This window comes from Pangasianodon hypophthalmus, chromosome 5 (genome assembly GCF_027358585.1).
Source record: "Pangasianodon hypophthalmus isolate fPanHyp1 chromosome 5, fPanHyp1.pri, whole genome shotgun sequence".
Lineage (NCBI taxonomy): Eukaryota > Metazoa > Chordata > Actinopteri > Siluriformes > Pangasiidae > Pangasianodon > Pangasianodon hypophthalmus.
Genome location: NC_069714.1, coordinates 17,447,563 through 17,462,794, shown reverse-complemented (window position 1 = coordinate 17,462,794; position 15,232 = coordinate 17,447,563). Strand labels below are relative to the sequence as shown.

Below are 15,232 nucleotides of genomic sequence, written 5' to 3'. Positions count from 1 at the left end.
CCGGGCGGGTGAATAGCACGCTTATGTGTTAAGTGAATAATTGAGCGCGAGACAGGTGCCTGCAGAAAGAGCAGGGGGATTGGGGGGGGGTTGGGGGGTGTTTGAGGGGGGTGAGGGTCGGTGAGGGTCGGTGAGGGTCGGTGGCGGGAGTCCGGACAAACCCGAAAGATCACCGGGTCGCGGCGAATGTAGTTAAACTGCGCTTTTTACTGAAAAATCCCAATCACGCCGAACCAATTAAATAATCGTTCAGGAAAACAGAAAATTCACGAAATATCTTCATCGTCGCGGATCACCCGTGTTTATATGTTGAATATAGATGGTGTGTGGTGTCTACACTTTCTAGTGGAATTTCTGTAAATTGTCATAATTTAAAAAAAAAAAAAATTATCAAAAAGAAATGTATTTATTAAAAAAAAAAAAGCTAGAAAAGAATAGGATCACAATTTAAGACTCATCTAAACAGTCTTGTTGGATCAGTTATCATTTACATAATTCCCTGCATAATCTGACCCAGCGTTAGGGCTCCCAGTGCTTTTCAGAGAGCACCTTACAGGCCACGATTGTGTGTGTGTGTGTGTGTGTGTGTGTGTGTGCGCGCGCGCACCCTCTAGAGAGTGCAGTAATTATTCTGACAAATTTTGACGTTCTTCATGTGGGGCCTGCAAAAATGGCCTCTCACTTTTTATAACTGGAACAGGAAAGGCCACAGCGTGTTCCACAGGGTAGCACAGTGCTCAGAGCAGAGCAGCTCCAGGCCACGGGAGCCTCACATCTACAAAATATCTCTTTTATGGATAGATTTAGGAGAGAATGTTTGGGCCACATCTATTTTGTTCATCTATGTTGTTTCGGTTATTAAGTGTAAAAAATATAAAATCAAATTGAATGAAATTTTCATGAAAAGCTAAGACTGCAACATCAAAACTAACGTTATTGTTACAGCCCATAATAATGCTTTTCTCTACTATACTACTACTACTACTACTACTACTACTAATAGTATTATTATTAATAATAATAATAAGCAGTTTGACAATTTGATTTAATATATGTATATATTTATATATATATACATATATATATATATATATATATATATATATATATATATATATATATATATATATATATATATATATATATATATATATATACATAGGTGAATAGAAACAATTGGGCAGGTTTTCAAAAGACACAATGATGATGATAATAATAATAATTATTATTTTATATACATATATATATATATATATTATTATTATTATTATTATTCTTTGATAACTTGCCCAATTCTGATCACCTATGTTTTTTTTCCTGAGGTTAAACCTCATGGATGCTAATATTTCTGTGAGTAATATGGAGAATAAAATGTAAAATTTTAAAATGAATAAAATAAAATGTAGAGTAACTGTAATTATCCTCTCTCACGGTCAGTTTTTCATATACGAAGGTGCTTATACACATCGGCTATTAAGCCAACATTTATTCATTGTCTATACATAAATGTGCAATAATTAATGAGGCATAAAATGTATTTTAAAGAATCGAACTATTAATTATAAAATATAGAGCCCTGGCTGTATAAAATATACCTACTAAAGCCAGTCAAGAAGCTAATAAAATATATAAAAAGTAAAAAGTCTTTCTTGCTGTTGTTTTTTTGCCATGGGGCTCGGGGATGCAGCTGTGGCGCGGAGAGGGTCAGCGTTATTTCACTATATTCTCCTCTTGATTACGAGCCGAGCCCATCAAACCAGACATAATTACAGTCATTGCGCCCTTATTTATTCTAATGCAGTTTCCCATCTACAGGATAATTATGAGCAATTTTTTTTCGCACGTGGAATCTTTTGTTAACAAAGGAGATAGCGCACTGAAAGAAAATTTGCTGTGCGATGAAAAAAAGAGCGACTTAGGTGCACGACAGCCCCCCTCATAGCGGCTCGCTTATAAGTAAGCCTGGCAAATTGCTTGCAGGTGTATACCCAGGGATTGTCAATAGGAAGAGCGCACAAAATTAGCAATAGCACAATGTTGGAATAATTAAGGCAGTAGCGAAATTATGGAACAAGGGCTCCTTATTTTGTTCTACAAATGACAGAAAGACTAGCTTAAAAATTAAACAGAGAAACAGTTGCATTATTGTTTTAGCCTATAAAAAATAATAGTACATCTGTGTTACAGCAATGCATCCTTTCTCTTAAATATCTGTAATCGCTTATATATATATATATATATATATGTATGTATGTATATATTGTAATATTAGTTAAACTGTAAATAGAAATAGAAAAACAAAGATGAAGCAAAGTATTGTTTTTTTTCCACTTCAGTTGATTTGTTTAATGTAATCTACAGAATACTGCAAATACAAGCACAATTATTTATAACTGATGTTTTAGTCAGATGTTGTCATTTGTGCAAGTCTCATATTAAAATTCAAAGCTGACTGAATCACTGAAAAAGCAGGAAAAATGTCTTTGTTTTCATCTAATATCTATTGTTGAAAAGTTGCGTTATTGTATTGTTATGTTTTCGTTGGGAAATGGAGCAAAAAGCAATAGTGAAAAACTAACACTGACAGCACGCGTTAGGAATGGATAAGCTTTATTCTTACCTGCTGTAAGATAAGTGAGTATGCAGATCAGGCTTTGTTCATATATGAGTCAGTGTTTAGTATCCAGTGGTCACTAGGCTGGCTGAGCGCTTCAGGTCCCTGCACGCGCCTCGGGAAAGCTGGGAGCTTTAGCAGCCGCGCACTGAACAAGACTGAAAAATTCCAGCTTTATTTTCCCTCTTTATAGCTGTTGGGGGAAAAATTGCAGATTATTAGCATAAATGTTTACTCCTCATTACGCTGATGACATTGTGCACTCGAGATCTTGGGAAAATTATGAGTAATTTTTAAAAATTTAAAGCAGCAGTTACCACGCAATTCAGGCTAATTTTGCGTAGGCTCCAAACGGATATAATTATAGCCGAGTCAAGATGTTATGCTAAAAACTATGCATTGATATTCCCATTTATTATGTACATGCAACTTTGACAATGTTGATGCATGAAATAGCTGGAAATTGTCTTGCGCAAAAATTACAGTCCATATTAGGACATCTAAAATTGCGAAGAATTATACAGTAATTGCAGGCTTTCGGATCGGAGAGCCAGAATGCTCAAACTGGAGCAATTGTGGATGAAATTACAGATCAGAGTATAAATTAGGGAAGGGGTATGGCATTTTTCAAGTTGTCTCCAGGATTCCGGAAGTGTCTAACACCGCAACATCACTAATCTTTTAGGGAGAGAGAGGGCGGCGTGCACCACACGCGCGGCTCTCGTGCTTCTTTAGAGCCCACATTTGTTTTCATTTGGAATACAAGTGACATTTTCCCCCTCTTTGTTTGAGTTTTCAAACATCTTGATTTCACTTCGCTAATCATCTATTCTGATTTTCCCCTCTTGGTCTGTGAATGGTACAAGAGGCACACTGTAGTCTACCATAACATAATAATGGGTGTTCAGCATTGTGCCCATGGTCAAACGTCTGGCTCTCCAAATCCACGCTTCATACTTTTGAACAGGTGACTGTGTGCATGGTGTCACGTTATTAGTCCCTTTTAAAAACAGGATTTAAAATGTTTCCTACTGCCAAAACCTGACCCCATGCACTATCATTGGCCTATTCTGATACAAGCCCCACTGAAATGAGCTGCTTTTTGTTATTTCTAAAATTGAATATATCGAGTAAACATATTTTGTGAGGTTCCTCGGGTGCACATCAGCAGGTTGCAGAGAGCTCGTGCACTTCCAAGCCCCGGGGCGACATATAACATATGTAGTGTGGCCATCTCTGACAAAGTACATCCTGATTACAACCTCTTCTCCATAGCTTTGATCATTCAGCTGAAGAGATCATATGTGTTCCCTATTTGGTTACAATATATTCTTTCTTTCTTTAGGCTAATATTTTATACCTTTTTTTTTTTTTTACCATACAGTTAATCTAGCCCTGTGAGATGTTCTGGCCAGTGTAAACCCATTAAACAGTCTATACTCTACACCACACATAACAATTACGCACCGTGCTTTGCTATAATGTCACTGACCAATATTTTTTAGGAGGCTACACCGGAGTGTGCAGTGCGCACATCTTGCATCATGGGCTGGTGGTGAAGATTGAGCGAAGTGTTTTCATTTTGTTTAGTTGGAGGCAGTTTTATGCTGAGACTCGAACCCTTCTCATCTGCTGAACTCATCTCATGATCTCCACCTCATCTCCAGCTCACTCCTCTTCATGTCAGCACTAAATCTACGTTCTTATATTTTACATTATGTAGGCTGCTTAGTCATACCTGTCATGCTAGTGGACAAAAGGTGAATTTGTGAGTTTTGTCTGAAACGTTTACAAGCATCACGCCTTCAGCCAGACTTATTACAGGCTGAGAGGCTCGTCTGGCGCCAGAGCAGCGGGAGGGGGCGTGGCCAGAGAGAGGGGAAAACATCTGAAACATTTCAGCAGTGCGCTACAAGCCCTATAGCAAAACCCTCTCCGAGAAGAAGCCACAACTTCCTCTTCGACGATCAAGCACTGGACTTGAAATGGCAAAGAACCTTAAATTCACATGAAACATTTTTATTTAAATACGCATTTCATAGAATGGCAGAACTGTTCATTCAGCATACGACATAAAAAATAAATTAAACAAAAGTAGGCTATTTCCGAGAAACGTGTTACATGTGAATTTTGATTGGGGGAAAAAATCAGTAGCTTTTGAGTTCTTAACGATAATGTTTTCCATTAATATATCCAACAAAAACGAAAACCCCTACCTTATAACCTACAAGCCTATAATGATGGCAACATCTCAGAAGGACGCGGTGAGACACACAAGTACAGAGACAAGTTCCTCCTACTAACCTTATGTACAACTTAGAAAGCAAACAAAAAATATGATAACGATGGGCACATTTAAAATACATTATGGTGGACAAACGAAAGTGAGGTCATTTCTTGAAGGCACGAAATTACAGCTTGAAATTGTGCTACATAATCTGACGTTAACACATCCTGCTATAAAGTTCACTCCAGCCTGAACAGCCTTTTAGAGCATAGCTTTGGATCTTAGTGGTTCATTAACAATGCATTATGTTATCCTTTAATTTTCCACCTCCAGAGACAAAATAAATAAATACAAAAATAATTGCATTGTCTTTTATTCTTCCTCGTCTGCCTGATGACGACATTGTGTATAAGGAAAAAGAAAACAGTATTACACGCAGCAAGGAACATGGCAGGCCTACATCTGTGTCCAAGTTAATCAGTCGCGGCAGTTCTCACAAAACGAGGCCTAGAAGTCACATCAAGCTCTCGGGGTTTTTTCTCTCTCTCTCTCTTTCTTCCCCGCAATATTAATTCTCCAGTCTCTCTCTCTCTCTCTCTTTTTTTTTAAGTCACTTTCGTTGTTGTCAAAATATCGTCCCGGCGCTGACGGCTGTGCTGTGGTGGTGCGGTGCCAGCGCGTTTGCCTGGAGGTGCGCGCCTGAGTTCGTGGATGAGTACCAGGAGTAGTTGGTGAGGAAGGAAGGCGCAGTGGTGCTGGGAGAGCCGCTGCTCGGGGCTAAAGCCGAGCTCACACTGTTCATCCTCTGATTTGGTGGAAAGTCCCAGGCGCTGTTGACGGGAGGCGAATGGCACGGCGGAGACTCGCTGGAAGCCACGTGTTGCTCGGGCGGGATTTCTCCATTCTTCCACAACTTCTTGAACTTGGAGCGACGGTTCTGAAACCAGATTTTCACCTGAAATAATAAAGCAAAATCAAGTTTGGTCAAAATAAATAAATTCACATAAAACTATACATAGCTAAACCTTTATGATGTAGTTGTGCGTCTGCGTAAAAGTAAAAAAATAAATAAATAAAAAAAAATATACGCAGTGATACGTCATATCTGTATAGGATCAACAGGCTTTATTTTGCTCTCTGGTATTAATCAGTATATCGCGATTTTAGAATTATAAGATTAGATCTAAACGTTATTATAGGCTACAAAGGTCAGGATATACTGCTGGGCATAGACGAAAATTTTCTATGTATATATAGAAATATATATATATATATATATATATATATATATATATATATATATATATATATATATAGAAAATTTTCGTCTATGCCCAGCAGTATACACACACACACACACACGTATATATATATATATATATATATATATATATATATATATATATATATATATATATATATGTATACGCATCATACGCAATCCTCCTGAACATATCTGATAATCATTTAAATACATGTTGCTCGTTACAGCTGCATCAGGAGTGCTTTGCTCGTACACTTGCAGACTTGTTTAGTTTGGGTGTGATGAGTGACACTCACCTGGGTCTGTGTGAGGCCCAGGGAAGCGGCGAGCTCGGCTCTCTCCGGCAGCGCCAGATACTGCGTCTTCTGGAAGCGCCTCTGCAGCGCGGCGAGCTGGAAACTCGAGTAAATCGTCCTCGGCTTGCGCACCTTCTTTGGCTTTCCGTTCACCATACGAATTTCAGGTTCATTCTCCTCTTTTTCTGCAATGCAATAAGAACATTTTAGACTATAAAATCTTCTACCATGACGCACTAGTACTGGGGTAAACAAATAAGGTTACATGCAAAGCCATTTCAGTAGTCTAATAAATACAGTAAAAAAAATGCTGTAATTAGTTTTTATAATTCTGCACTTGTAGGTTGCTGTATAAGCGCGTGCACACACACACACACACACACACACACACTGGTGCTCGGTTTACCTGCGTCAGTAGGAGTAGGCGACGCGCTCGAGCCGTATGTGCTGTACGTACTGAAGGAACTGTTGAAGCCCAGCTCATAAGACTTGGCATTGTACTGGACGCTGCTCATGCCGTTGTTGTGGTACGGATAAGCACCGAGCTGGCTATAAGGCGAGCCTGCACAGTGACTCGGTTGCTGGCCATTGTAGTAGCTACTGTCCGTGGCGGTAGAGACGGGTAAAGTCGGGGATTCCTGCGACTTGTGCAAGCTGTGGTAACCGCTCGAGGTAATCTGGTTGGAATGCATATCTGTGCTGAGACTGTCAAACACCCCAGTCATGGTTAATGCTCAAACGAAATAAAACCGTGCAAATAATGGACAGGCACTCATCCAGTAATCAAACCGCGTGGGAAAAAAAGCAGAAATAAAATTTACGACCAGATATTAATTTGTTTTCGTAGAAGCTGTCATTCCTGTGAGGTTTAGCGAGGAGACTGTGCTCATTCCCTGACCGAGGAGCGTGATTGTCTGCAGCTCAGCAGTGCAGCGCGCGGCATTTATCGCGCGTCACGTGGGAGGCCGAACCTGCGCGTCACAAGCAGCCAATGATGGCAGGGTTCAGGAAAACAGCACAACGTACAGAGATACACAGATACCAAGTTTTAGCCTTTTAATGCATGCAAACATACATACAGACATACACACAAACAAGCATCCACTGAAAAATTAAACCTTGGATTAAAGTAAAAAAGCGCCAACTTTTTGCAGCTAATTTTTAGAATTTTTTTCGACTGAAAATATATGTTGTATATGATGCACAAACAAACAAACAAACAAACAAACAAACAAACAAATAAATAAATAATCACTTAACAAAAATTTAAACAAGTTCATGCATTTTTTTTTTTTACTTAGTTTTTTTCAGCATACATACACACACACATAAATACACACATACATACACACATACATACACACATAGGGAAATTCATACATACATACATACATACATACATACACACATACATACATACATACATACATACACACGTACATACACACATACATACACACATAGGGAAATTCATACATACGTACATACATACATACACACATAGGGAAATTCATACATACACACATAGGGAAACACATACATACATACATACACACATAGGTAAATTCATACATACACACATACATACATACATAGTTAAATTCATACATACACACATAGGGAAATACATACATACATACATACATGCATACATACACACAGAGGGAATTTTATACATACATACATACATAAATACATAGGTAAATTCATACATACATACATACATACATAGTTAAATTCATACATACACACATACATACATAGATAAATTCATACATACACACATAGGTAAATTCATACATACACACATAGGGAAATACATACATACATACATACACACATAGGTAAATTCATACATACATACATACATACATAGATAAATTCATACATACACACATAGGTAAATTCATACATACATACATACATACATACATACACACATAGGTAAATTCATACATACATACATACATACATACATACATACATACATACATAGGTAAATTCATACATACATACATACATACATAGTTAAATTCATACATACACACATAGGGAAATACATACATACATACATACATACATACATACATACATACACACATAGGTAAATTCATACATACATACATACATACATAGTTAAATTCATACATACACACATAGGTAAATTCATACATACATACATACATACATACACACATAGGGAAATTCATACATACATACATACATACATAAATACATACATACATACATACATACATAGTTAAATTCATACATACACACATAGGGAAATACATACATAGTTAAATTCATACATACACACATAGGGAAATACATACATACATACATACATACACACATAGGTAAATTCATACATACATACATACATACATACATACATACACACATAGGTAAATTCATACATACATACATACACACATAGGTAAATTCATACATACATACATACATACATACATACACACATAGGTAAATTCATACATACATACATACATACATACATACACACATAGGTAAATTCATACACACATACATACATACATACATACACACATAGGTAAATTCATACATACATACATACATACATACATACACACATAGGTAAATTCATACATACATACATACATACATACATACATACATACACACATAGGTAAATTCATACATACATACATACATACATACATACATACACACATAGGTAAATTCATACACACATACACACATACATACATACACACATAGGTAAATTCATACATACATACATACATACATAGTTAAATTCATACATACACACATACATACATACATCCATAGTTAAATTCATACATACATACATAGTTAAATTCATACATACACACATACATGCATACATACATAGTTAAATTCATACATACACACATAGGGAAATACATACATGTATGCATACGTAAGTAAGTACGTAAATACATAGGCTAAATAAAGTAAATAAAAAGAAGGAATGAATGAGATGAGCAGACGAGTTTCCTGTTTACTTTTAAAACCCCAGACAAGTGAATGGAATTGCCTCTGTAATTGACACACACTGATTCTGGTTATCCATTCTCTTCATTTTACCTTATGATGCTTTACACTGACTGCCTCACGTCAGTACTCACGTCAGTAACTTCTCGCCCTGTTGCGACATCTGTTGGCATAAACACCCAAGAGGAAGGGCAATGGCTTTAGTATGGGTGATCAAGCCAAGCTTTTTAGCAGAATAAGTGATATAACATGTTAGAAGCATATTAAAAACATGAACACTGTTCTGCTTTAAAAGAATAATTCTGTATGTAGCCCAGTTAGTTTATTTACCACCATATAGCCTTATTTATTCATTTATTTATTGATTTATACCCTGATACGGCACAGGTAGTAACACCAAGAACATATACACACAGACAAAACCCACAGTGCTAAATTAACTCTTATAGTTAGGATAAGCTAGAGAACTTAGTTGTTTATAAGACATAAGCTTTATTACTGTGCAGTAAAATTAAACAAGTAACTGCTTCAGATTTTTTTATTCTCTCTGTTTTGCATATTGCACGAAGGATTTATAGCTTCTAAAATAATGCTACACGTGCATACTTTGTATAGCTATTATTTAAACCACGTGTTTTAATGCAAGTAGGGGTCAAAAGTGACACATTAGCTCCCTCTCTGGTGAGAAGAGGTATTGCTGCGATTAACCGGCACATGTACAGCGTGTAAATACAGCAGACCGAAAGGGGGCAGTGCAGCACATGCAGTAGGAGGCCATGGAGGCTCAGACAACACACAATGCTTCACTTCCATGCGGATATGCTCATGGACCCACAAAAACTTCACAACAGTCACGTGTCTTTTTAAAAAAATGTATTTATTACACGTTTATAAGCTATTATACCACATCGCTGCTGAATTCTCAAATCTGATTGGATAGCAGCTGTTGATTAGTTTTCTATAACAGCAGCTCTGAAAGTAGTGCCGGCTGCAAAGTAAATCTCAGGTTTATATTAATGCGCTCTTTCTAATATGTTGTTTCTGCAGTAACTACTCATTCACAGGCACTTGTATGGTGAATCCTCTACACAATCTAAGACTAATAAGAAACTTAAACAAAATGTGTTATTAAGCAAAGAAAGTGGTACCGTTCATACCGTGAAGCTCTCAGTAAGGAGATGTTTATTTAACATTTATGAAAGGAGTCTGAGGTGTCAGTGCATTGTTCAGGTCACTAAGTTTTCCACCATGGAGAATCTTCTGGACAGAGGACCTTGCGCTTTATGGTTGTCAGTAACATGACAAGCTGTTTTTTTTTTAACTTAAAGAGAGAGAAAAAAATTCCTGGTAAGGAAACAACTATTCATAGCTGTTATAACATAAATGATTACAGGAAATAAATTGTCTAGTGGACGTTCCATGACATTACATTACCAGAAATGGTAAAAAGCCCAACGTTCATTAATAAATTTTTAAAAAATGCAATCTTTTGGTATAAGAGGAATTCTTATCCTATTTGGTGGTAACAGGGCATTTGTGTTGTTCTGCATCGCACCACCCCAAATAATCATTATTAATGAATAATCATTATTAATGATTATTTCTTCTAAGAGCATGCCCATCATGTTTTATTACTTACTTAATTCAGCTACAAATGTATTGTAATGCAAAGCATATATCACTTAGAATATTTAAATAAAAGAAAAAATATTAAAACATATCCCTAATGCTTTCAAGAAACCTGACATATTTTGGTGCACAATCTATTTGCCAAAGTCAGGAACGATAGGAGTACAGCTGCATTTCTTATACCAACATTTGGGGGTTTTAGAGAAAAACATTGTCTGACAGGGCAAAAAGATGGCTGTTGTGTGCATCTATTTGATGCAGAATGAGCCCGTGACCAATCCGTGAAGATGACCTGGGAAATCATTAGTTTGATATGCTTCATATATGAGGAAGAGACTGAGTAGATGAGTATGTTATATTAGCTCCTAAGGACTGAAGTCTCCTAAATGCATGCTCTTATGACACATGGCTGTAAAATAAGCTATTTGAACTGTCTTAAAACAGAGTGAAGACAAATGTCCTACATGGCAATACTGTGTACAGTATGTTAAGCGGGTGTGTGTGGGGGGAGGGGAGGTTAGCCCTGTGTGTGCAGAGTCTGCATCAGGAGTTTCCTCCGGGTAATTCGGTTTCCTCCCCAGTCTAAAAGACATATGTTGTAGGCTGATTGGCATTTCCAAATTGTCCGTTGTGTAATTGAGTATGTGAGTGTGTGTGTAATTGTGCCCTGCAATGGGTTGGCACCCCATCCAGGATGTCCCCCTCACTGTGCCCCGAGCTCCCTGGGATAGGCTCCAGGCTCCCTGTGACCCTGTGTACGATAAGCGGTATGGAAAATTGATGGATTGATGGAGTTACTCAGCAAGACATGAAGAACTGAGGTCTGTGCATCTTAACCTACTACAAGCTATAGTCTTAACAGCCTATAAGCTTCATATCACCCTCTATAATCCATTCAGAATACTTAATATTGCCCTAATACTTAATATTGTAGTGGTCAGTAAGTCACACCAGATTGGAAATTCTCCTACTGTAGAAACAGTTGTAGCATATATAAAAAAAAATATATAGTCTCTTTCTCTCTCTCAAACAAACACGTTTCCAGAATAATTTTGTTTGAGAGACTGAAGGTGATAATTCAGAACCACATTCACACAGCAGTAATGAAACACGATGCAGGTAGAATGCTTGCTTTGTCTGCTTTCTAGTTATGCTCTAACATGTGCTGTATAAATAAATTATTAAAAAAGATTTTTTAATACATGCAGTAAAGGTCAGAAACAGTAAAGCTCAGGACTTTTAAAAAAGTGTGTAAAAGAAGCACACCAGTAGGGGTCAGTAGCTGCATATCTTGATCTCTTGGTCTGTCTGTCTTACCCATGGCATAGGTCTTTACCTAATCGAATAAGGGTGAAAGCAAGATCCCTGTCTGATATTTTGATACATATTCATACTTTTCAAGAAGCTTGCAGCTAAAGCTGTTTCTTGTAGTGTTGTTTGTAACTGTATGTATACAACTGGTTAAATAGGATTTGTCTACATTTGACATGTCTTTTCTGGCTTTTATTCTCAGCCTGATTCTGAATAGCTTTCACTCACGTGTAGCTTATTGTTGCCCTGTGGTCTCTTATCATGGAGAGGAGTGCAGAAGCATGGCATGGCCAAGACACAAGATACAGTACCCTAAAAGGAGCAGAGGAATTTCATGTATCAGTAAAATCCTTGAACTTGTTGCTACTGATAAGGTGTTGTGATAGAACCTTCCCGTTATGTTTAGAGCAATGTAGGCTACCATTATTGGCAAGATGACATGAAATCCCACTGACTCAGCACGTGCCTGCGTTCGGCTGTGCTCATCATCAAATATTCAGCTGCTTTCTGAACTACAGCTGTCAGTTTCAACCACATGTGCTGCATTGCTTTATTTAATGGCAGTCTGTTTGCTTCTTCCAAATATCCTAGTCTGTGAAAAACTATTTGCCATGGTGTCTTTAGAAATAATTAAATAAAAAAAATTATTTGTGTTTTTAGACTTACATATGAATTTTTGGAGTCATTTTTACAAAACAACTAGATTATCTGGATGAGCAGAATCAAGTGGGTGTGTGTGTGAAGCTTTTGAAGTGATGTGAAGACCATGCAGTCAAGCACACAGAAGGTTTTTACTGGAGTGCTTCAAAGTCAGAAGGTTGAGTGAATTAACACACTGGCGACACAGTCTATAAGGCCTACATTGTGCTTACTCTTAGAGATTTTACTTATGTTTCACTTGTTTTTTCCATAAAAATAACACTGATCATTGGCTCCTACTGTATAGCACAATGACAAATTCAATTCACTTCGATTCTTTTTAATTTTATAGATATAGATAGATATCCATATCTATAAAATAGATATTATCACAAAAAGCAGCTGTATTGAAATTCTGATGTAGATTTAGCTCCCTATTGAGCAAGACAGAGGTGACAGTGGCAAGAAAAAACTCCCTTAGATGATATGAGTTACCAGAGAACCAGACCTAAAAGAGAGCCTCTTCCAGGTGACACCTGGGAGTGAGATTATAGATCATTCAACAAATGTATACTATAAAGTCAAACAGTGTTAAATGTGCTGAAAGAATGTTCAGTATGAGCATATTGTGAATAAGAGGCCTGCAATGAGCATAGTGCCATCTTCATGATTACAGCAGAGGTTCATGGGTACAATTCTACAGTATCCTAGTGAGATTACCCAATACAACATGGGTGAGTCTTGGTCATAAACTGTTTTTGGGAAGTGCAAATCCTAAGGGTACCCATATGGGACCATCCACAACAGCTGAAAGTGACTCACATGTGCCGAATCATAGCATCAGGGTGAATCAGTCAGGTCCAGAGGGCGAGAGGAGCCACATCAGTAGATTTGTGTTAGCACCATCATGACAGCAGAGAGCAGGTGGACTCACATCTGCAAATTCATAATCACATGACAGCAGTTTATATACATTTTGATACTTCTTTCACCATGAAGCAAAGCAAAAACACAGGAGGGAACTAAAAGCATGAAGATGAAGAGGGAGCATTCAAGGAACATATTTCTGATGGCCATTGTGAGTTTGAACTTTGAAAGGTTGGTATCATAAACACTGGGATATCATCCAAATGGCATAACCTGAATAATTGATTTTTCATTAAAATAGTTGTGCATAATTCATTGTTATGCTTCATAATGTTTCTGAACTCTCATGCACTCCTCCCAGAATCTCAGAAGAGAAATATTTTATAATATTTACTGTTACTGGTTCCATGAATTTTCTGTAGCCATAATAACAAAGACAAGTGACCTTGTCTATTATTCTCTCTTCTCTCATCTGTTCTCTCTCTCTCTCCTCTCTCTCTCCTCTCTCTCTCACACACAGACACAGACACACACACACAATAAGATACATGCTTGTGGTAACCATCTGAATAACTGTCTTACACTGTCACAGTTTACCTTGATTTAAGCAGCCTAGTCATTCATCAACATCCACAGACAGGTGTAATAATGTTATGTAAAAGAGGTTGCTGACTGTAGGCTATTTTCCATGTGTCTTCAATGCATCTTATCATACACGCAGAAGACAAAAATGTGATGGATGAAAATGTTTGGTGGAAACACTGGAAGACCATACCATCCACACTATCTACTCCAAATATCTATCCCAAATCTAGACTAAGTTTAGACTAAATGAAGTTCCTTCCTTTCATTCTTCTTTACTTATTCTTTCTCTGTACTTTCCACTACTATCAGGTTTGTTAGGACCACATCTGCCATGAGTGAGCAGTAGGAGGATGTGTCACATAGCATTACAAAAGCTACTGAAGCTCATGTTTACAAAATGTAATCCTCAGACAACTGGATATCAGTGTTTACACACCTGCCATATTGCCAACACTTGCTATAAAAGTGTCATTGACTATTTAACCTGCTGTGACATGATGGATTTTTGAAAGGCTGAAAAAGCAAATAATATTGATAAAATAAAAAAAAAAGTTTTTTGTGTAGTCCATATTTATACAGCAAAAAATATTATATCAAGCTGTAGGTAAAGTGTGATAAAACATAAAGGAATGGAAATAAAAGGTGTTGACTTTTGAGAAGTCTGTCATTTAATGTGATTAAAGTATGTGTGAAGGTCTGCATGCTACATACATATACAAAGTAAAAACTTTGAATATAGTGACAGGAGAACGAAGCTCACTCACTCACTTTTAGTAACTGCT

General features: G+C 37.1%; 1 protein-coding gene across 1 annotated transcript; it reads right to left on the bottom strand.

Moving 5' to 3' along the window:
* Positions 1-5,198: 5,198 nt before the first annotated feature.
* On the bottom strand, positions 5,199-7,307 carry dlx2a (distal-less homeobox 2a). Its single transcript, XM_026912856.3, has 3 exons — positions 6,808-7,307; positions 6,402-6,586; positions 5,199-5,796 (listed from the first exon to the last, which is right to left on the bottom strand). The coding sequence occupies exons 1-3, from the start codon at positions 7,124-7,126 to the stop codon at positions 5,467-5,469; spliced, it is 834 nt and encodes a 277-aa protein (XP_026768657.1). The 5' UTR covers positions 7,127-7,307; the 3' UTR covers positions 5,199-5,466.
* Positions 7,308-15,232: the final 7,925 nt, after the last annotated feature.

Bases quoted from the DNA above. Each gene is read 5' to 3' on its own strand.
- dlx2a (XM_026912856.3), bottom strand. From the start codon at position 7,126: ATGACTGGGGTGTTTGACAGTCTCAGCACAGATATGCATTCCAACCAG. The intron at 6,587-6,807 runs GTAAACCGAGCA...ATTGCATTGCAG, and splicing joins GCCTACTCCTACTGACGCAG to AAAAAGAGGAGAATGAACCT. The intron at 5,797-6,401 runs GTGAGTGTCACT...TTATTATTTCAG, and splicing joins TGGGCCTCACACAGACCCAG to GTGAAAATCTGGTTTCAGAA.